The sequence below is a fragment of the Lipotes vexillifer genome, unplaced genomic scaffold, assembly GCF_000442215.2.
Source record: "Lipotes vexillifer unplaced genomic scaffold, Lipotes_vexillifer_v1.1 scaffold450, whole genome shotgun sequence".
NCBI lineage: Eukaryota > Metazoa > Chordata > Mammalia > Artiodactyla > Lipotidae > Lipotes > Lipotes vexillifer.
Window position 1 is genome coordinate 677,374 of NW_006794180.1, and position 24,701 is coordinate 702,074.

Here is a 24,701-nt window from a genome sequence, read left to right on the forward strand (position 1 = left end):
AATCCCTTTTGAGTTTATTTTTGTATATGGGGTTAGGGAGTGTTCTAATTTCATTCTTTCACATGTAGCTGTGCAGTTTTCCCAGCACCACTTATTGAAGAGACTGTCTTTTCTCCATTGTATATTCTTGCCTCCTTTGTCACAGATTAGTTGACCATAGGTGCGTGGGTTTATCTCTGGGCTTTCTATCTTGTTCCATTGATCTATATTTCTGTTTTTGTGCTGGTACCATATTGTCTTGATTACTGTAGCTTTGTGGTATAGTTTGAAGTCAGGGAGTCTGATTCCTCCACCTCTGTCTTTTTTCCTGAAAACTGCTTTGGCTATTCGGGGTCTTTTGTGACGCCATACAAATTTTAAGATTTTTTTGTTCTAGTTCTGTGAAAAATGCCACTGGTAATTTGATAGGGATTGCACTGAATCTGTAGATTGCTCTGGGTAGTATAGTCATGTTCACAATATTGATTCTTCCAATCCAAGAACATGGTACATCTCTCCAGCTGTTTGTATCATCTTTAATTTCTTTCATCAGTGTCTTAGAGTTTTCTGCATACAGGTCTTTTGTCTCCCTTGGTAGGTTTATTCCTAGGTATTTTATTCTTTTTGTTGCAATGGTAAATGGGAGTGTTTCCTTCATTTCTCTTTCAGATTTTTCATCTTTAGTGTATAGGAATGCAAGAGATTTCTGTGCATTAATTTTGTATCCTGCAACTTTACCAAATTCATTGATTAGCTCTAGTAGTTTTCTGGTGACATCTTTAGGATTCTTCATCATGTCATCTTATTTATGTATCATGTCATCTTCAAACAGTGACCGTTTTACTTCTTCTTTTCCAATTTGTATTCCTTTTATTTTTCTTCTATGATTGCTGTGGCAAGGACTTCCAAAACTATGTTGAATAATAGTGGTGAGAGTGGACATCCTTGTCTTGTTCCTGATCTTAGAGGAAATGCTTTCAGTTTTTCACCATTGAGAATGATATTTTCTGTGGGTTTGTCATATATGGCCTTTATTATGTTGAGGTAGGTTCACTCTATGCCCACTTTCTGGAGAGTTTTTATCATAAATGGGTGTTGAATTTTGTCAAAAGCTTTTTCTGCATCTATTGAGATGATCATCTGGTTTTTATTCTTCAATTTGTTAATATGGTGTGTCACATTGATTGATTTGCATATATTGAAGAATCCTTTCATCCCTGCAAATAACCCCACTTGATCATGGTGTATGATCCTTTTAATGTGTTGTTGGATTCTGTTTGCTAGCATTCTGTTGAGGATTTCTGCATCTATATTCATCAGTGATAGGGGTCTGTAATTTTCTTTTTTTGTAGCATCTTTGTCTGGTTTTGGTATCAGGGTGATGGTGGCCTCATAGAATGAGTTTGGGAGTGTTCCTTCCTCTGCAATTTTTTTAGAAGAGTTTGAGAAGGGTGGGTGCTAGCTCTTCTCTAAATGTTTGATAGAATTCACCTGTGAAGCCATCTGGTCCTGGACTTTTGTTTGTTGGAAGATTTTTAATCACAGTTTCAACTTCATTACTTGTGATTGGTCTGTTCATATTTTCTATTTCTTCCTGTTTCAGTCTTGGAAGGGTATACCTTACTAAGGATTTGTCCATTTCTTCCAGGTTGTCTATTTTATTGGCATAGAGTTCGTTATAGTAGTCTCTTAGAATGCTTTGTATTTCTGCGGTGTCTGTTGTAAATTCTCCTTTTTCATTTCTAATTTAATTGATTTGAGTATGCTCTCTCTTTTTCTTGATGAGTCTGGCTAGTGGTTTATGAATTTTGTTTATCTTCTCAAAGAACCAGCTTTTAGTTTTTTGATCTCTGCTATTATTTTCTTTGTTTCTATTTCACTTATTTCTGCTCTGATCTTTATGATTTCTTTCCTTCTGCTAACTTTCGGTTTTGTTTGTTCTTCTTTCTCTAGTTCCTTTAGGTGTAACATTAGATTGTTTATTTGAGATGTTTCTTGATTCTTAAGGTAGGCTTGTATTGCTATAAACTTCCCTCTTAGAACTGCTTTTGCTGCATCCCATAGGTTTTGCATTGTCGTGTTTATGTTGTAATTTGTCTCTAGGTATTTTTTGATTTCCTCTTTGATTTTTCAGTGATCTCTTGGTTATTTAGTAACGTATTGTTTAGCCTCCATGTGTTTGTGTTTTTTACGTTTTTTCCCTGTAATTGATTTCTAATCTCATAGCATTGTGGTCAGAAAAGATGCTTGATATGATTCCAATTTTCTTAAATTTACTGAGGCTTGATTTGTGACCCAAGATGTGATCTATCCTAGAGAATGTTCCATATGCACTTGAGACGAAAGTGTAATCTGCTGTTTTCGGATGGATGTCCTATAAACATCAGTTAAATCTATCTGGTCTATTGTGTCATTTAAAGCTTGTGCTTCCTTATTAGTTTTCTGTCTGGATGATTTCTCCATTGGTGTAAGTGAGGTGTTAAAGTTCCCCACCTTTATTGTGTTCTATTTCCTTTTATAGCTGTTCATATTTGCCTTATGTATTGAGGTGCTCCTATGTTGGGTGCATGTATATTTATAATTGTTATATCTTCTTCTTGGATTGATCCCTTGATCATTATGTAGTGTCCTTCCTTGTCTCTTGTAACATTCTTTATTTTAAAGTCTATTTTATCTGATATGAGTATTGCTACTCCAGCTTTCTTTTGATTTCCATTTGCATGGAATATCTTTTTCCATCCTCTCACTTTCATACTGTATGTATCCCTAGGTCTGAAGTGGGTCCCATGTAGACAGCATATATATGGGTTTTATTTTTGTATCCATTCAGTGAGCCTGTGTCTTTTGGTTGGAGCATTTAATCCATTCACGTTTAAGGTAGTTATCGATATGTATGTTCCTATTACCATTTTCTTAATTGTTATGGGTTTGTTTTTGTAGGTTCTTTTCTTCTCTTGTGTTTCCCACTTAGAGAAGTTCCTTTAGCATTTGTTGTAGAGCTGGTTTGGTGGTGCTGAATTCTCTTAGCTTTTGCTTGTCTGTAAAGCTTTTGATTTCTCTGTTGAATCTGAATGAGATTCTTGCTGGGTAGAGTAATCTTGTTTGTAGGTTCTTTCCTTTCATCATTTTAAATATATCATGCCACTCCCTTCTGGCTTGTAGAGTTTCTGCTGGGAAATCAGCTGTTAACTTTATGGGAGTTTCCTTGTATGTTATTTGTCATTTTTCCCTTGTTGCTTTCAGTAATTTTTCTTTGTTTTTAATTTTGTCAGTTTGATTACTATGTGTCTCGGTGTGTTTCCCCTTGGGTTTATCCTGCCTGGGACTCTCTGTGCTTCCTGGACTTGGGTGGCTATTTCCTTTCCCATATTAGGGAAGTTTTTGACTATTATCTCTTCAAATATTTTCTCCAGTCCTCTCTCTCTCTCTTCTCCTTCTAGGACCCCTGTAATGTGAATGTTGTTGTGTTTAGTGTTGTCCCAGATGTCTCTCAGGCTGTCCTCATTTCTTTTCATTCTTTTCCCTTTATTCTGTTCCATGGCAGTGAATTCCACCATTCTGTCTTCCAGGTCACTTATCCGTTCTTCTGCCTCAGTTATTCTGCTATTGATTCCTTCTAGTGTATTTTTCATTTCAGTTATTGTATTGTTCATCTGTGTTTGCTTCTTCTTTAATTCTTCTAGGTGTTTGTTCTTTAACTCCTCTAGGTCTTTGTTAAACATTCCCTGCATATTCTCGATCTTTCCCTCCGTTCTTTTTCCAAGGTCCTGGATCATCTTCACTATCATTACTCTGAATTCTTTTTCTGGAAGGTTTCCTATCTCCACTTCATTTAGTTGTTTTTCTGGGGTTTTATCTTGTTCCATCATCTGGTACATAGCCCTCTGCCTTTTCATCTTGTCTATCTTTCTGTGAATGTGGTTTTTGTTCCACAGGCTGCAGGAATGTAGTTCTTCTTGCTTCTGCTGTCTGCCCTCTGGTCTAATCTATTTTCTTTAGCACACATATTTACCCTTAAAGTTTTCTATTAACATTAAGAGTTACCCAAGATCTATATCCTCACTCCAAACAAGTTAAGAACTTTGGCAGTATTTTAATTCCTTCTTCTTCTCTTCTTGTCAGTTTCCCTCTGTACCTCTCATATTGAGGTCATTTGGGCTTTAATTCCAATTTTTTATTAAAAATTTTCAATAATCAATACTTTTTTCAGTCTGAACTACAAGCTTTACTTTTTTCCTTGCTCACTCCTCTTTCTTGAATCTATCATATTCCTCTTGGATTAATTTCCTGGTATACATCTTCTAGTAATTCTTTCAGAGAACATTCAGGAGTAGTAAACTTTCTGAACCATGTGTGTCTGAAAATTTTTATTTTTACCCAATACTTGAATGATATTTGACTGGAGGAGAATGTTATGTTCCAAATAATTTTCTCTCAGAACATTAAGATAACTGCCTCATTTTATAAAATTATGCTTAGGGTTACTAAGGAAAGTATTATACAGTGAATCTCATCCAGAAGCTTTTAGCATTTCCTCTTTTATCTGCATTCCAAAGTTTCTCCCTGATGGTCTAGGACTGGATATTTTTCCATCCACCTTGCTAAACATTTTCATTCATAGGAACTATGTCTTTTCCTTTCTTCTTCTTTTTTAAGTCTTGGGAACTTGTCTTCAATTATATTTTTGAATATTTCATTCCACATATTCCCTCTGACCCTTCCTCCTCTTGGAATTCCTATTATTTCTAATGTTAGAAGTGCCAATCTCCCCCCTACACTTTACATTTCTTTTTCTTACATCCAATAACCCTAAGTTTTGGCAAGATTTCAAGAGTGAAATTTCCAGCTCATTAATTTGTTCTTCAGCTATGCTAATGCTCATATTCAGAAGGAAAAAATCCATTAAATTTGTTTCAACAATCATATATTTTCATTTCTTACATCTATTTTTTCCTCACAAAATCTATTTTAATTTCACAAATGCAGTATGCTCTCTTATCTCTCTGAGGGTATCAATTATACTTCTTATAAAATATCCATTTGTTTATTCTGCTACTTTTATTTTCTCAGCTCTTAGTTCTCTAGTTTGATGAATTTTTTTTAATGGAGTGGATTTTCCTCATATTTGATGATTCTAGACCATTTGCTTAGATTTTTATCTGCTATTCTTCCTTAGTTTTGGTGTAAAAATGCCCACCAATGGGAGCAGATGTGCCCTTGGGTGGGGGGTACCATAGGGGTCCTTGAGGTTTCCAGTTTCCTGGCATTACCCTGATTCTCCATTCCAAGTGTCCGCATTCATTGTTTGTTCCTAGGGGCAGACATGCCTGCACAGAAGTGTGTGTAGTCAAAGACTCACCTACTTAGCAATCCCGACAGCAGGACCCCAGAGACCCATCTGATTCCTGTGTCCAGTACCTAGGACCCTTTTGTAGTGTGTCATTCAATATATGTTTTGGGTTATAGTTTCCTCCTTCCATCAGATCCTTTTCTCCTCTCTCTTTCTCTCTCTCTCTTTTTTTTTTCTTCTGTGCAACACTTCATAATTCCTGACTCAATTAGGGCACACTCTGTTGTTATTATCGATTCATTTGCTTGTTTTCTGTAGTTTCCAAGGATTTGGGGCAGGTGGGGAAGACTAGAGCATGCTGTGTTGATTCAATAGTCTAATATTCAAGTATACAGTCATAAAAATTAATGAGATAATGCCATTTGCAGCAACATGGATGGACCTAGAGATTATTACACTAAGTGAAGTAAGTCATAGACAAATGTCATATGATATAACTTATATGTGGAAGCTAAAAACAATGATACAAATGAACTTATTTACAAAACAGAAATAGACTCACAGACATAGAAAACAAACTTATGGTTACCAAAGGGGAAAGGTGGGGAAGGATAAATTAGGAGTTTGGGACTAGCAGTTACAAAATACTATATATAGAGACTTCCCTGGCAGTCCAGTGGTTGAGACTTTGCCTGCCAGTGCAGGGAGTGTGGGTTCAATCCCTAGTCGGGCAGCTAAGATCCCACATGCCTTGTGGCCAAAAAACCAAACCAAAAAACAGAAACAATATTGTAACAAATTCAATAAAGACTTTAAAAATGGTCCACATCAAAAAAATCTTAAAAAAAACACTATATATAGAATAGATAAACAATAAGGTCCTACTGTACAGCAGAGGGAACTATATTCAATATCTTGTAATAACCTATAATGGAAAATAATCTGGAAAAAGAAAAAGAAAAAAAAAGGATCTGAAAAAAGAATATATATATACATATATATATGTATAACTGAATCACTTTGCTGTACACCTGAACCTAATACAACATTGTAAATCAACTACACTTCAAAAAAATAGTTTAATATTCATTACATATGTGGAGCTTCTCTAACATGAATACTTTGGTGACAGCAACAAAACAGATTTTTTAAAGTTATCTGAATAGTTAAAAACATACAATGTTTTCATTTGGGATGAAAGACAAGTATACAAATTCCATATTCTAGTAATGTGTTTTTCTACAAAGCCCCCTCCCACCCAAAGACAGCCTCAGATGGGTGAGATATGGTAGTTGCTAACTAAATGATGTGTTTGTGAGGTTAAGCCAAAGTTCAGAAAGGATCACATAAATTAACAGTGTATCTATTTAAGTTCCTCCCTTGCTGAAGTAACAGATGTGCCTTTAGGAAAAAGAAAAGAAACTTTAAAATCCCACTTAAAATAAACCTATCAACATACAGCTTTATGATGTAAAAGGCAAACAGCTTTTGCATCCTTGTGATCTGAGATCAAATAATTTGATTCAAATGGAAAGAAAACAGGAATATTTGGAAAGTGGTTTCCAAAAAAGTCATAATGACACATTTTTTTCTTGCCATTAATATGAAATGTTTTGAAGCTATTATTAGAGAGGACTGCATATTCTTTTTTCTCTCTCATAATTCTTTTTTTTTTTTGCGGTGCGCAGTCCTCTCACTGCTGTGGCCTCTCCCATTGCGGAGCACAGGCTCCGGACGCACAGGCTCAGCGGCCATGGCTCATGGGCCCAGCCGCTCCGCGGCATGTGGGATCTTCCCAGACCGGGGCACGAAACCGTCTCCTGTATTGGCAGGCGGACTCTCAACCACCGCGCCACCAGGGAAGCCCTCTCTCATAATTCTTATGGGAGAAAAATATAGTTAAACGAGATGAAAATATTATATCCATATTAATAATTTAATTTTTCTGTCTTAAAGGAAAATGACCTCAAAGCTACAATCCAATCAATTTAATTGGTCACTCTTGAATAGAGTGGGGATTTACCACCTACGTTTTATGTCTATTTTAGCAGGTGAGCTTTTGATGATAAATTCTGTGGGTGGTGAAGGCTGAGGGGAGGAAAGTGACAAATATTCAGTAAATCTGGCTGATAAAACACAACAAGAATTTCACTACCAAGTTCCTAATCTGTATTTCTTTGTCAGCTCGTACCCTAGGTAAAAATGCTTCATGTTAATTTGATTGTGACAGGATTTTTTCCCTGGAGCTTTGATTATAAATTATTATAACAGCTTTCTTTCTCAGATCAATAAAGCATCGTTTGGGAATGGGTGGATATGGAGAGGGGATACACACACACACATTCACATACAACGCTATGGATTAAAGCAGCATTTTACCATCATCCCCAAACAGAGAAAACACTAGATAGTCTCATTATCCTTTTATACCTTTTTAAATAATATAATGCCAATGTGGATAAATGGTTCACCACATGAGAGCACAAATGAGGTAGTTCTGAGGGGGGTGGTGTGGTCTGATATCCTAGGGGAAAAGCTACAAATAAACCTAAGGTGTGGTTGCTAGAACAATTAAGCTGCTTTTAGAATTAAGGTGAATTAATTGTTTCCTAATTAGAGTGGCACAGGTGCTTTTGTCGAGCACATTATTCTACGTTATTGGAACAGAAATCTGCTGACAATGTCACAGCCTGAAAGTATCAGCCTCTTATCTGTGACCAAAACCTGATATATCTCAGTACTGAGAAGTGGCCAAAGAAACCACCTGAGTCACTGCGCGAATGGAATTTGCTCTGATGTTCCTCTGTATCTGTGTTGAATTTAGCTCTTTTTTTAAGCATAAATACTTTTAGTTCATTTTGTTTGTTTTGGGAGATGAATATTTTGGTTTAGCCACAAATTCTCACATCAGTAGTGCTCTGAGATAGCAGAACGTCTGATCTGTTAATTGGAATATATTTTTTGCCAGCTATTTTTCTGGATTAGTACATTAATTTTCTAAAATGTGCTTGGTTTCTTCTAATATCAAATCTATTCCTTTCTAAGCTTAATTCAAAAAGGGTTTTTTTGTGTGTTTGTACTAAGTCTCCACTAATGTTAGTAGCAGAGAGCTGTATGGACCATTAATACACCCAGTAAGCATTCTTTTGTTCTTTTATAGATGCTTTTTGATAATACAACAAGCTAAAACAAAGAAGAGGGCATTCTAGGAGAGGGAATATGTGGATATGAAGGCCATAGGTAAAAATAAATTTTATCTCTTCCCAAAAGAATAAGAGGACATTAGGACTTTGAGGAAAGAGATAGCTTGGTAACTAGCTAGCCAGTTAGCTACATAAATAACAGGAAAGAGTTTACGCATGTATCACAATGGTACCACTGGAGACTTGTGTTTCTCTCTCTGCTTTAGTGGGATGGAGACTGGGTATCTGAACAACACTGTGGCATCATTTGTGTTCCTAGAGGATGTAGGTCTCACTGAAGAAAATGACCTACAACTGCTGCATAGGTGGTATTAGCTTGGAGAGGTGAAGGAGTGGAAGTCACGAGTCTCTGGTGCTTCAAAATTTGGGACCCTCTCATAGGCAGTTAAGCTCCATCATCAGGAAAGGGATTTGAATTGGTCTTTTATATCAGGAGTCAGAAAGAAAGAACTGATATGGTGATGTAAAGCTGGTGATGGATCTTTTATCTCTAGAAGGTAGGTAAAGAAGACTCGGCATGCTTTGTCAAAGTTCTAGACCCCATCAAAGCCCATGGGTCTCTGAGGGGAGTGGAATGAGCTCTATGTAGTACAAGGGTTACAAAGGAAAGCAGCCAGATTCCTGGGGAGATCCTGGACACGAGAAAGAGGAACAATGGTTGCTGGTCCCTCAAGGAGACACCACAGCCACACTGGACATGGAACTTCAAGGGTGACAGGAACCTTGAAAGAGAAGGGTTCTGTGGACTGAAGGGCTTGAGCATCACTGCTAGGCTTGGAAAGGTCAATAATGTACCCTTGAGAGGGTGGGGTCCCTCAAAGCGTCAATCTCCTTCAGAGGCTTCCCACAGCTGGACTTCTCTGAGGTAGGGAAGTGCAGAGCTGGGTCAGCTGCTGTAGAAATCTAGCTTTCAACAGTGAGAGATCCTGATGTGGCAGCAGAACGTCAAGCAGCAGTAGCAGTGGCTTAGGCTGCTGGTCAGATTTCCCTTTTATTGGGTCCAAATGCAGTTTCTGGGCAATGCATAGGAAGTGGGGAACCCAAGAGGTCATCAATAGTGGCCTTCTCACCCCTCAGACACTTAGAATCCCATCCAATTTTGATTGAATTTGTTGAGATCAGAGGGACATGACTACCTCAAATGTTGTGTTCTGGGAAAGTTCCTCGTAGTTAAGCATTAAATTATTGCTATTTCATATCGATCATGAAATTATACTTTATGTTAATTTCATTCATCTTCATCATAGTCTTAGAAAACATACATTAAACAGCAGTAAGGACCTGGTGTTATGATTACAAGTGTATACTGCAAAAAAAAAAAAAAAGCCAGGTGCAAACCAGAGAATTTCTAGAATTTCCTTCCAATTCATACTACCTTATGAATTTTGTTTCTCTGAACCTATTAACTGTTTTCAACTTGAATTTCTGAAAGTGCTACTCAATTAATAGGAAATATCTTAGGGCCACTGGACCCAGAAGAAGGCACATAGCTCAGAATAGCCAGAAAATACTACCACCAAACCATCCTCATTGTTTCAACCTCAACCCCATATTCTTTCTTTAAAAATCTCTCAGGGACTTCCCTGGTGGTCCAGTGGTTAAGAATCCCCCTTCCAATGCAGGGGACGCTGGTTTGATCCCTGGTCAGGGAACTAAGATTCCCACATGCTGCAGGGCAACTAAGCCCGCATGCCACAACTAGAGAGCCTGCACGCTACAACTAGAGTGCCCACGTGCTCTGGAGCCCGCACACCACAACTAAGAGAAGCCCACACACCTCAACTAAGACCCGATGCAGCCAAAAATTAAAAAATATTTTTAAAAAGTCTCTCAAAGATTAAATTTTACCCCCTAGATCAATTTTTACAGATCACAGCCACACTCCACTGAAAATCAGGTAACAGCATCTATAAATCTCAGACCCCAGGAAGACAACTGAAAGTCTCAATATAAAAGTAGTGGAAAGATTTTATATTCTATATGCATTGAAAAATAAAACACATTTTCCCAGTAAAAGCTGAATAAACAAAGATGAGATATAAGTGATTCAACTGAAGTTAAAAGGTATTTGCAATCACAAAAATTAGTATGCATAAAAATAGTTGATTACTTAATAAAGAATGTTTAACATAAGTGTACCCCTTTTGGCTTGTCTATGATAAGGATCACCAGCATTAAGTATACTTTTGCTATTTAACAATATGCATTTAAAATATTTCCAGTGGAATAAATGTAAGTGCTATACACAGCATGGGAGATAACAATTACTTACCCTGTAGGCTGGCTCTCAAATTCTTCTGACCACTGTTCTTGAATATCCTCTGTAGAAAGATCTACATCCCGGGTGGTGGCAAAATTGAACTCACTGCCTTCATTTCCATGGAAATAAATGGAGTTCCCATCTGACTGACAGCTATGCTGTAGATAAAAAGAGAGCATGGGGTGTCTGTTGAATTGGTTTTGTAGCTATATCTGTCTTACTCATGTATAATTAGAGTTTTTAGAAAACTCATTATGTTATTCCCTCTATGGTGAACTCCAAAATCAAAAGAAATTGTTACCTCTTTTTTTTGGGTCTTGTTTAATTCAATTACAGTTTCTCTCTAGCTTATTAAGTTATCACAAAAAAGGAGTCAAGAGGCCATTTGAGCTTTGCCACCTCAGCTTTCAGTATGAAACAAGAATATTTTAATTGGAATAATTTCCCATCTTAACCACAGTCCTTGTTGTGGGAATTAAGTGTGATAATGACTTGTCATATATTTTCAATACTGTGGTTACAGGCTAAATCACACTGACCTTTTCAATATTCCATATTTCTGGCTTGCCATTCAGGCTTATCACAATTTGTCTGTAAATGGGATGTGAGCCGAATAGCTTGCTAATCAAAACATGGAATACAGAAAAGGTCAAAGTAATCCCTGATATGATCATATATTCTTAGCCAGCTTTTGAGTAAAAGTGTCTGACCAGACCTAGGAAGTGCATGATGTCCCCAAGGAGGAGCTCATAAACAACAAACTTTGTTATTCTCCAAAAGAACACCAGGCTTACAAAGAATAAAGAAAAATAATTTTTTGTGATGCTTTTTTTTTAACCTACATTTTTTCAGCTTAAAGTGAATAGTCAAAGGCAAGATCCAACTCTGGAGCTGAGTAAACTGAGTATTTAGTTTTAAAAAATATGATAAGTTTTTACATTAATCATTTTTTGGTAATGTCACACATAGAGAAATGCTAAAAAATGAAAGACCAAACATTCTTTTAAGATTTAGATACTCTTAAAATAGGAATGAAGAAAAATAACTGGACAGAGAGTATCAGCTGGGCCCAGTGACTGTAAGTTCTGCAGGGCAGGGGTCATGTCCCTGTATTCCAGCTTTTAGCACAGTGCTTGGCATATGGTAGGAATTCAAAAATATTTGTTGAGTAATTCAATAAATGAATAAATGAATGATATGGTTATGCCTTTCAGGTAATTAACTAACCTGTTATGGAGAACTCATGATGTAGTAAGCATTAAGGAAGGTACTGGAGGGAAGGGGTTTATAAGAGTATAATGATATCTAATCTTTGCTCTAAAAAATTACAGTCTAGTTGATATTTATCAAAGGCAGCAAATGGAAAGCTAATGAGTGGAGGAAGGTAGGAATCACTGTGTCCAGGGCTGGTCTAGATGTGCAGGCTTCATGTATGAGCAGGTCTTCAATTGGCTTTAAAGGACTAAGAAAAATCCACGTTGGATGACAAATATGAATAAATTACATAGGTGGTAAGTAGGCATAGTTTTGAGAATTAGACTTGAGCCTGACTGTAAAGGATCTTAAATGGTAATCTAAGAGATCTCTGCAATATGCCATCAGCAGTGATGTTCTAAAATAGAGCAGTGATGTGTGCAAAGAAATGTTTTATGACTATTAAACTAATTATGGCAGGTAAAATCAATGGGGAGGGATATCAGACTTCTATACTGAAAGAGTAAAAAAGCTTTCAGAAGCTTCCAGAAGTTCAAGAGAATTGGAGCATATGATCTTGGGGGAGTCATTTCACAGCACTAAGATGTAAGGCATACCCACTGGGCCTGCCATCAGCTTAGGTAATACTGTAGTGTGTGGCAGGCTTCACCTGCCTGTGGCTCTTCTTCACACCACAATGAGTACAGATTATTCACGGATGTTAAATTGAGCTCATTATATATGATCCTTAACCCAGATACATTGATCAAAACTAGGATTCAGGGCTTCCCTGGTGGCGCAGTGGTTGGGGGTCCGCCTGCCGATGCAGGGGGCGCGGGTTCGTGCCCCGGTCCGGGAAGGGCCCGCGTGCCGCGGAGCGGCTGGGCCCGTGAGCCGTGGCTGCTGGGCCTGCGCGTCTGGAGCCTGTGCTCCGCAATGGGAGGGGCCGCAGCAGTGAGAGGCCCGCTTACCGCAAACAAAAACAAAAACCACCAAAAAAAAACCCACTAGGATTCAGTTTATTTAGACAATAGATTTTATTTATTTATTTTGCGGTACACTGGCCTCTCAGTGTTGTGGCCTCTCCTGTTGCGGAGCACAGGCTCCGGAAGCACAGGCTCAGTGGCCACGGCTCACGGGCCCAGCCGCTCCACAGCATGTGGGATCCTCCCGGACCGGGGCACAAACCCGTGTCCCCTGCCTCGGCAGGCGGACTCTCAACCACTGCGCCGCCAGGGAAGCCCCAGACAATAGATTTTAGAAGTTTCACTACAAAAAGAAAAGTTGTAACTACGTGAAGTGATGGATATGTTAACTAACATTATTGTGGTAATTATTCTGCATTAAATACATCTATCAAAAAACCCCAAAAAACAAAACAGTAAATAGAAACTGTCAAGCAATGACAAACCCAAGGATCCTCTACTACTATGCACTCCGTAAAGATAATGAATGCTAACTAGAATAACAAAGATTACTTTCGTAATAATAAATCCACCGAGCTCTAAATAGTGGTTTTCACAGTTATCTTCCCATTCTGGAATCCTGAACAACTATGGCCTATGTTTATTTAGAATTAATATAAGGACTCTGACACTGATGCAAATGACATTAGGTCACTGTCCAAGGAAAGGGCATATATGAAATATCTATACATGTGAAAACAGAATAATCTATATTACAATTTAAAAGGATATATTTGTGTAATGAAAAGAGTGACTTGCTTAACATAAAATCTTGGTCATTTCTGGCTAAACATCAATTTAATTATTTCCATTTTGATTCCGTTTACCTCAGAATTGTTTGTTAATATTTTAAGACTGTGTTATACATAACTATGCTTTGCTACTCTCCCAAGATTTATATTATTAACGTACTTGATGCATATTTTAATTTAGTTGAGATAGAAAATTTATGTGAAGAAACACATCATTATGAAACTGAATACCATACTGTTAAACTCACTTTACAAAATTAAAATGAGTTGGTGTTTTAGAAAAATTGAAGTTTTTTTTTTTTTTAAGATTTATTTATTATTTATTTATTTTTGGCTGCGTTGGGTCTTAGTTGCGGCACACAGGATCGTTGTTGCAGTGCGTGGGCTTCTCTCTAGTTGTGGCATGCAGTTTTTCCCTTCTCCAGTTGTGGCGCGCAGGCTCTAGGGCGTGTGGGCTCTGTAGTTTGCGGCACTTGGGCTATCTAGTTGAGGCGTGCGGGCTCAGTAGTGTGGTGCATGGGCTTAGTTGCCCCACGGCATGTGGGATCTTAGTTCCCCAACCACGGATCGAACCTGCGTCCCCTGCATTGGAAGGCAGATTCTTCACCACTGGACCACCAAGGAAGTCCCTTAAGTATATTTTAAAGGATCTTTTTGTTAGTTATTTGGCTGTTACCAAATACATTTGGTAGTTTAGTAGATCATTTGTAATTATACAACTATTAAAAACTGGCTATCAAAAATATATTTTTTATATTTAATATTGTATCTATATGAAATGATGGATGTTCACTAAACACTGTGTTAATCATTTCATGTATGTTAGTCAAATCATTATGCTGTACACCTTAAACTTCTACGGTGTTGTATATCAATCATATTTCAATAAAACTGGAAGAAAAAATTAGCTATCAATATACCTTTCTGTCATTATAACTGCTAGCGCCAGCGTATGAAATACAAGTAATATTTACCATAACAAGTATGAAGAAAACCTGAAAAAAATGAACACTCACTTTGAGTGTTAACCAATTTTCATAATTGCAAATCTTAAAACTAGTAGGATGTCTTTGCCAAGTTTCCATGAAGGACAGCACGGTATAGTTTTTTACATAATTTATTTTTATAGGGAAGGAGCTGTTCTTCACCAATTGGCAGTAAAAGGACAATACTCGAAGTCTAAATTCAAACAAACGGGGCAGTGGTTTATAACAGTCAGTGCTGGACTTGCACTGAAACATCTTAACCCTGTCTGTCGAGTTTAGGGGAAGATTCATATTCCACTCTATTCTCTCTTCCCAAATGGGCCCAATGCCCTTTTGGGTGTGGAGGGGGAAAAGTATTGCTCTTTGAATGTTTTCTTCATCACATAGTCTTAGTACATCAACACATTGCTAAAGAAAGTTTGTGACAGACCCAAAGCGAACAGCCACAGCTCAGCGTGAAGTGAATCAAATCCCCCTGTCTCTCAGCAGGATGGGGCTGCCAATTTCTGGGCAGCAGGGCCTGGAGATGCACTGAGTGCACATACTACAATGGATGGCTTGCTCTGCTCCCCACCATGCTAAGGAGATCAGGACATAATTTCTGCCTCAGCCATTATGAGTACAACAGATGTTTTCAAGGTTTGGAGTAAGGGTAATATAAGCCAGCTGGGTACTATTGGGACTATAAAATAGGGGATAGTCTGTGCAAAACTGGTGAATTACTGAGCCATTTGAGCAGGAATGGGCCTACCGAGAAGTTGATTATGTATAATCCTTATATTTAGGAATCCTGGGAAAGATAGGGGTCCAGTCAGGGTTCTCATTCTGAGGATTCCTGCATCAATTACAAGGCTAGTTAGAGTTTTACATTAATTCTACTTTAGAATTGGTCACAGGGGGCTCAGTGTCTTAGTATTGGACTGATTTCCCAGATGCTCTCCAAACTAAGAATTTATGCCTGACTACATTTAGATTGAGATAAGAGCCCCTGTGCCTCTGCTTGTTTGAGATTGCATCTCTGCCTCTGAACGGAAATCCACCACCTGTGTGGGTAGGGGTGCTTGAACTTTCCCCTAGAACCCAATTCAATTAATTCAGCACTTACATGAGCTGAGGTGATTAAGGTTAGAAAAAACCCCAAAATACTGGAAACCAAAAACATTCTTGACAAGGAATGAAAACTCAGTTACTGTCCATCCTCAAGGAGTTTGGGGATTGGAATCAGAAGGCATGTTCCATGCATTTTCTCTACTGAATGGCTACATGGTTTTGCACAACTCATTTAACCCATCTAGGCCTGTTTCTTAGGCTGTGGAATGGGGCCAATAATATCTATTTCCTAGAGATGCTGTTAGAAGCACAAATTATACTTTATGTGGAAGTGTTTTTTTGAAATCTCTAAGTGGTATAAAATAATTGTTATTTTATTTCTAAATATGCACTTTTCCACAAATTTCTAAATATGCACTATTATATTCCCTTTGCAATATATACCCTTGGCAGTAGGTTATAGAGAAATAGAATATTTAAATCTATTTTAAATTGTTTCTCATTGGACTAGTCACTAAAATTCTTCAGATCAACTTAAAACCTTTAGTAAAATGTAAAAGAATATGTTGCACAATACAATATGGTAAAATACTACAAACATTCATTCATTTTCAGGGCATACTGAACCATCAATTAGAACTTTAAAAGTTCTCCAAATTTTGGCAGATTACCAAACATTTTCCTTAGGAAAACTTAATAATGCAAGATGTGTGCCGCCACTTTTCTTACAGATGAAATGTGTGTCTATGTATTTATGTTAAAGATCCAAACAAAATGTGAACTGAAAGAATTTCAGAAAATTGCTCTCAGTGATTTTAATACCCAGCTGTTTTTGTTCAGCATCTATTCAAACTCATGTCATTTGTGAGACAATTAAAATCTAAACAACTTCGTAAGACAGTTAAATGTCTAACTCTGTGAGATACGTGAGCTTTAATATGACAAGAAGAATACTCTGGAATTCAGGGCTACTTTATTTTGAATATGGTAAAAATATAGCAGGTTTTCTTGAGTAAATGATTACAAATAACATGCGACTTCCTGAGTCTTAGCTTTTTTTTTTTTTTACTGTTGAATTGGAGACAGTTTTAATAACTGAAACGTCCAGCATAAATGAGGGTACAAGAAAACAAGACTCTATTGGTTAGGATATAAATTGACAGGATTATTTTGGCTGAATAATTTTGCAGTATCTATTTTAAAATTTTAGTGTTTAATGCAACCGTACCCAGAAATTCCACTTCTAGGTATCTGTGCTGTAGACAAAAATAGCATGAGTGCTTGAAAATATATGTACAAGGCTGTTTACCACAGCATTTCTTGTTATAGAAAAAAGAGAGGACAAATTTCCATAAATAAGGAATACTTAAATGAATTACAGTGGAGCCACATGATGAAATACTACACAAACATGAAAAAGAACAAAATTGATCTGGAAGGTGGATGAGCTGCTATCTTAAGTGGAAAATGCAATTAACAGCACATATTATCATGTGAGTCTTAGATTTTGACTGACTTATGGTGAGTATATATCAGGTAATTAAGAATTTATTTTTGGTAAAATAAAGGTATAAATTCTGCAGATGGCTCTATATATTTCTTTCTATCCCTAGCCTTCCTAATTACATTAATGATGATGTTAATTATCATTATTTTTACTTCATTATTTTAGCATTGACCAATGACAGTTTTTAAAATCACTTAAATATCATCCTTATTTGTTTCCATCTGTCAATCAAAAATATTTTTCTACTTTGCTGTTAAATGGGTTTCCTTTACTTGAAAGCAGAACACACTGTAACTGACAAGAATTTGCCATTCAGAAAAGCATCAACAGGAAACATCAGTGAAAATTCCTCAATATAACAAGTCTTTGGCCACAATTCAGGATAGCATTTTTCTAAGGCTGCTCCCTATACGCTGCTGGAAATGTTAATGATTTCACCTCTGTACTTGTAAAAGTACTTACAATTGCCTTCACCATAGTTTAATTAGGTTTTCATCAAAGATGAACACTGAGGCACCTCTTAATATTATCTCCCTGGGGTCTAATGGCCCTGATGATTCTTTCAGACATCTGTAGCCTTACAATTTAGTTTTGACGATATCCTTTTAGTTGGAATGAGTATATTGGGCATTTGGGCAATGCCAGCTTGCAGAGAGCTGGTGGCAGATGGAATGAAATCTGCCTGGTATGCCTTCCCCTCCACATGAGCAGAGAGCCATCCATTTCCTCCATTAAGGAGTTGTCACTCAGCCCACCCAGCTGGAAGACCATTTTTGATAGCCAAGCTGGCTGGTGGCAGACAATTCAGATACAAAGCACACTTTAAAAGGAGCTAAAACATCATTTGTAGGAAAATTGAAAATGCACGGCTTCCACCACAGCCAAGTTTTTAATGACTGTAATATTTTAAGTGATTATTTTTGCCACTTCAGATTGCTCCTTAGAGAGGAGAGGTTTTTAAATTAAAATCTAGGCAACACATAACAGTTGAGATATGAGGAGCAGAGGAAAGAGAAATAGGATGAATAAAATGAATTGAAATGGCATTGTTGGCAGAGCCATAAATTAGCCACTGGTTGGAAATAAAATATATTGGTATAGGAGTTTCTGGATTAGACTGGTATATATGACTGAGTGACTAGAAACGGACTGACCTACAGCCTACAAATCATTGTGTTTCCTAAGCCTTTCACCATGCTATAGCTATTATCATATAGAAATATATGTATTTCCTACATCCTGGTTCAATGGTCTTTAATGGTACAGACTTTCATGCTTATAAAAAAAAATAGGAAGAGAATGATTTCTCTCATGAGGCAAAATGAATTTCTGTCATTTTCCACACATTCAATTTCTAGGTAATTTAATGCCAGTTAAAAAACTGAAAACTTGGCTATAAACACAGTCCAGGTGCAGGAGGGCTGAAGTGCATTTTCTCTAGTCAACACAATAGATTCAACCACAGTGAGCAAATTTTAGGGAGCTTAAAAAGTGTTTCTTTCTCATTATTTTATGGATTCATTAAGCATTTGAACCACTTTGTACTACGATTCATAAAGATTCAATTCATGGTATATTTTGTAACAAGTGTGTAATTATTTGGCAATAGTTATGACAACTCTAAAATGGCAATAGTGACAGATTTGAATTGGAGTAATGAGAGAAAGAATAACAATGTAAAATTCCATAGGGCAGTTGTTAACCTTGTCTGTAGGGATCAACTTAACTTTCAGAGCATCTGAAGTTTTCAGACTGGCCTCCTCAAATTAAGGCCAAGAATGCCAGGCGCAACGTGGGAGGCTGCAAGATACTGAGGAACAGAAGGGCTGGGGCTTTATAATACAACGTAGTTGGCTTTGAAAATCAAAGCTGTTTGATCTTGGAGAAGCCACTTAACCTCTCTGAGCCTCTATATTTTCATCTGTGAAATGGGGCAACTGTGAGGATTAGATGAGACAGTGTTTGCTTATTCTAAAGACTGATGAATCTTAGGAAATCAGTAAATGCTAATTCCCTTCCTTCTTTCGTCCCCTATCTTCATTCATTTATTTAAAAAACCTTACCTTAATGAGTGCCGCTATGCAAATAATTGGGCTATGTGCTGTGCTAAGTACAAAGATGATGGGTAATGTTACTATGTTTTGGATGTTCAGACAGAATAAAATAAATTTCACATTGAATAACATATTAACTTAATTAGTGATTAAAAGTGTCAGCTTCAGACCGTAAACAAACAAGAAAAGGGTGCATAGTCAAGGAGGCTCTGGGGATTTGTTTGAATGGTTATTTTTAGTAGAATTTATTGAAATTATTTGTTTCTGTGTTACTGCCACTCTTGTCATGGTGATTTGGCTCAATTCCATGTTTCACTAATGCTATTCCACATTAATTACTGTACAAATAGGCTGCATTAGGGGGAAATTGTGAAAAGCACACTACTTACGTTTAACCCTTCATCCCCAAAGTACTCTTATTAGCTTAAAATATATTCTGGCTCATTCTACAATATCATGTAGCCACCTCTTGGGGGAAACATGACAATAAGAGCAATGCAATCCAAAGTGAAGAACATACCAAGCAAAGGGAATTTACAGAGACAGCATGCAATTAACCAAGCTGGAATCTGGCCAGAAAATCATAGGTAACATTCCGATTCTTAATGGAAAAAGACGTGGGAACATGGTCTCACCACAAAGTCTTACTGAGCTCAGGTTTATCCTCATTAGAAAGCCGGTACCCAAATCCCTCAAGTTACAGACCAGATAGTTTCCAGTACAGCGATTTGCAAAGCACATTTCTAGAAAGCATATCTGATTTCCTCCTGTTTGTCCTTACATTCTAAAAAAGGAAAATCACTGAATGGATTTTTTAAACCTTTTTCTGGGGTGCCCAATTCATGGAAGACAAGTTAGGCATTATAGTAGGCAGATACTGTTCTGCCAGGGGATTATATTCCCAAAAAGCACATTTAAAAATAAATTCTGCTTTGAATGTGATCACCCCTTTCACCATTTGTCTTTGACTTTTTTCACTAGCCTTGACTTGTGTTAAGACTACATTTTCAGGCAAATAAATTTACATTTTTTTCATAATTTGGATATTATAACCTTTATTCTCCATTAATGATTCAACAGTTTGTGACAATAGTATTAGACAGGTGACAGCAGAATTCCAGAATGAAAGCTCCAGTTTTTATTCAGGACTGGAGATCTGCCTAGTGTCCACTGGGACAAGGAATTTGGCAAATGCATAATGTACAAGAGCTATAAGAAAATTAATAGACTCTCTTGCTCTGACTTAATTCTTCTCCTTAATGGGTTGCTGATTCACCTGATGGCTGTTGTCTTCATTAGGGCCTTTTGGTGTTTGTTCAACTAGGAAAATTGACACTATCATTGGATATTTATCAACAGTAAATGGAGGAGAGAGGAAGCAGTCTAACTGGAAGTAGAAATACTTCTAAATTCTGTATACTTAGTTACTCCCAATCCTTGGCACACATCTGCAAAATTTAATAATTTACTTTTTAAGAAAATTCCTTTTAAATACATTTGAGCACAGCCTATTCTAAAGGACAAACCTTCACAAGAGAATCTGTGACATTTAGTACTGATTTACTTCTCAATACAAGTTGACATAAAAGTGTAAAAGGATTAATCTGGAATTCTTTGCTATCCATACAATGAACTAGGGTAACAAATAGAAAAAGATTAGCAGATACAGGCACAGCAATCAGAGTGGGAAGATTTCTTAAAAATAAAAAAATATGAGGAACAGCCCATATCTCCTAGTGATCTGCACTTAATCTGTGAGTCAATTCCAGAGTTGACAGAAGCCAGTGATTTATGCCTTTGCAAGCTGAGGGTAACCAGGCTAGCTGAGCAGATATAAACATTTACTAACAGTGAGTGAGCAAAGTATGCTCTCTCTCTTTCTCTCTCTCTCACACACATACAGATATCAAGGAGTTGTGGATGATTCCTGCTTTCAAAATACAAATTTTGGCTGCCACCAAAGATGGGAGTGAACAAACAAAATGAAGCAGCTGCTTGACCAATATTTACCTCCATGGCATACTGATCCATCTGGAAATTCTGCTTCATTGGGTACTATTAAAAGATGAAGAAAACAGAAAAAAACAAAAACCAAAAAATTTGCTCATAGCTCTGTCCAAATCATTTGTTCCTGGGTTCTCCTCTGAGTACTTTCCTGACCTTTGCAGCTCTTCTCTCTAAGGGTGAGTTACAGAAAGCAGGTAGCTGTAGCAGCTCCAGGCTGACCCTTTAAAATCCTACATTTAGTGTTTTTCTTTGAACTTGAAATTAAGGACATTTTCAGATTGCAGGATGTGTTTTTGAGGAGTTGAGAAGAGATGACTTTGATGGATTTGTCCAGATGTTTCAAGAATGAATAAGGACAATTAAGCACTAAGTACTCAGGGCCTTCACAGACATGCAATGTTCCCCTACCACAGATATAAAACTTGGAGGATAAGGCCTTCCTCATAGTGCTGGCACCTACAGATGATTCATGAAATGTCACCATTACTACTGTTGCTGCTGCTACTACTACTTATAATTATGGTTATTATTATTTGTTATCCAGTATCCATGCTACTCAGTGGAGATGGACATGAGAATCCTGCCCAAGGTGAAACACTGATTCTTGATTCTATATGTCTTAAATGGAAGGGGCCAAAACATTCATTTCCCTTAAACCTTGATGACAAAACCAAGACCGTCTGCAATGAGTTGGAGCACCAGAAGTTGCCCTGAGATTAATCATTCCCCCATTTCAGGCAGGAAGAACGTGCCTCCCACTATTAAATGTGGCAAAACACCCACAGTCATCTGATAGAGAGCAGTGCTGTCAGGGGATGGCAGCTGTGGCAGCAACAGCCAATTCTAGCAACTGCAAATGACGGACTAACAGAGTATATTCCGTATCTTTAGAATAGACACAACTGACACAAATAATTCTTGATTAGTTTAGAAATTGTATATAAAATTTAAAAAAAGGATGCAATATTCTGTAAAAGAAGGAAATACCATCGTAACTAATAATTAAGGCAGGTGTTTCACTATCAAGTGGGTTCAGGCTCCTTGCCTTGCTGAGTCCACAATGGACTTGCTGTGGAGATTGCTAATGAGGCTGGTGCTGTGGCTAGCTTTCTGACTTGCAGTACTAGATTTATTGGCATTCAGACCCCCACCTATTTGGCTGTGAACAGAGGCCTGCTTAGGGATTCATGGGAAATAAAAAAATTATGATGGTAATTAGAAGCAAGATAAGAATGTGGTGCCCCTTTTCTTCCACGTGGGCAGGTTCTCTGGAAAAACACTGGAAGCTGAGTCAGGCAAGGCCATGACCTTGTAAAGAGAATGGAGGAGAAACACAGACAGCTGTCTAGGAAGAACATATTAATTCTGTAACCTCTTACAGTCCTCTTCAGCTTACCAATACAAACAAAAAAGTGCAACAAACATAAGGTCGGGTTCTACATTAAAAGCCGATACTGTTAGACATCTACTTCATATTAATTACTAAAGAGCCAACAGATGGTAATGGCCTTCTACCAGCCCAGGGCAGATTCAAACTGGTGACCTATAATTGCAGTTCTCCAGATCACATAACTCCTTAAGTTAATTACTCCATTTGGTCTTCTATCATTCTGCCCTACTTGAGATAAACAAGGACAGGCTCAGATGAAATGAATTAAATAGTACCAAAGAAATTGAAAAAAAAAATCTCAAGTAGATAAGGAGAAATATGTACTATGAATGCCAGTGACTCATTTTTATATTTCCTATTTGACCTGCCACCCTCAAACATTATTTTCAACATCAACTGGACAGTTTACATACTCACTACTCTCTATTACCTTATTTTATGAACGGTAGCACTTAAAAAGTCACTTGTTGTTAATAAAGAAAACTACTATTAATATTATAATTACATGAATGTCATTTCAACTTAATTCCAGTGGAAACTATTTCTTATTTTGATTGCCAAAGTTACACCTACGGGTAATACTTGTGTCCAACCTAATCAATTTACTGCATTTGATTTTGATATTACTTTAATGACATATAAGGATGACATAATTTGTGAGTTCTGTATTTTTTCTATCGTTATCTCCCCCCATTGTAGCTATCAGCTCAATCCTTTGCCTTTTACATATTTTTCTCCATATTCACTTCCCTGTAGAGTTTATTTGTTCTCAAAGTTTTCAATGAAGAGGACACATACTTATTAGCCCTTTATATATGCCAGGCACTGTTCTAAGGGTTTTACATGTATCTTCTTATTTAATTATCACAACATGAGATGGATACTATTACTAACCCTGTTACAGGTGAGGACGCCAAGGAACCAAGAGGTTAAATAACTTGCCCAAAACCACATGCCTAATAAACTGTGAAACCAAGATTTGAACCCAGTTAAGCCCATTTTCTTAACAGCTGTGCTATATCCAGTCCCATTCACAATATTTTTAGCTGCCTGCATGTCATCGCTGAATATAAAATTTATTTTCTTTCCCCGCAAACTAGATCTTGATATTTTTTCAGCTTTTCTTTCGTTCAATTAGCACAATGTATCACGTACCAATACTGGAGATTCAAAAATGGTAGAAACAGTTCCCGAGCTTAAGAAGCTAACACACTAAACAGGGAGACAGAAACATAACCACAAAGCAGTGTTGTAAACACTCTCATAGATGTATAATTACGGCCTAACAGAATGTTGAAATGGAACTAGGTTAGTGTTGGATTTGGTTAAGGTGCCAAGAAAGTAGGTAGCAACTGCTCCACATTCCAAAGAGAGGTGATGGACCAACTATAAGGACTTAGGAAAAGAGGCAGTAAAATGGCTTAGCCACTTACTCAAATTGAGAGCACACAAGCCTGAAGCTGAAGTATGTAGGCAGCTGGAAAGCAGAGACATGATTCCTTTAGAGAGGGTTGTTGGTCAACTGTGGGTCACACCCATGCCCTTGTCAGGGGAGGAGGGTACCTTCCCCTTGCCTCAAGCCTGGTGCTCAGGACTTCAAGAACACCCCTTGGAAGGGACGCTCTAAAGGCTTAGACTAGTGCCTGGGGCTGCCTGGCAGGTAGCTGGGTAACAAGAGGGCTGCACTTCACAGTAATTAACTTCTCTTCTCCCAATGATGGATTCAAGGTGAATGTTTACCATAGACTAGAACTGGGCCCATGCACACAAGAGGCAGTCTGGTTTGTCTAAGATCCTGCCCCCAAGGTCTTCCTGGAGGGGCAAGGAGCCCTTAGCAGAAAGAGGCTGAGGTCATGAGTCAGAGGCCCAGTGGCTAGGAGTGGAAGTAGACATGACCTGAGAGATGCATTGGGGAGCTACAGGTGAGAAATCCCCAGTTCTGGTGAAAAGTAGGGGCATTTCCAAAGAGCTTTTTGGTAGAACCAAGAGAGAGCCAGCTTTGATCACTTGCCAGACCAAGGGATCAATAATTCCAGCTTACAGTGTCTGCCTCTTGATTCTTCT

At 37.6% G+C, this 24,701-nt stretch overlaps 1 protein-coding gene across 2 annotated transcripts in view; it reads right to left on the bottom strand.

Annotated features, from left to right (window-relative positions):
* RELN (reelin) overlaps positions 1-24,701 on the bottom strand; it is a 519,560-nt gene that overhangs the window by 198,079 nt on the left and 296,780 nt on the right. For both annotated transcript variants that reach the window (XM_007467058.1, XM_007467059.1), the window contains exon 11: positions 10,745-10,890. In XM_007467058.1, coding sequence (XP_007467120.1) covers positions 10,745-10,890 — 146 coding nt within the window. The remainder of the gene's footprint in view (positions 1-10,744; positions 10,891-24,701) is intronic.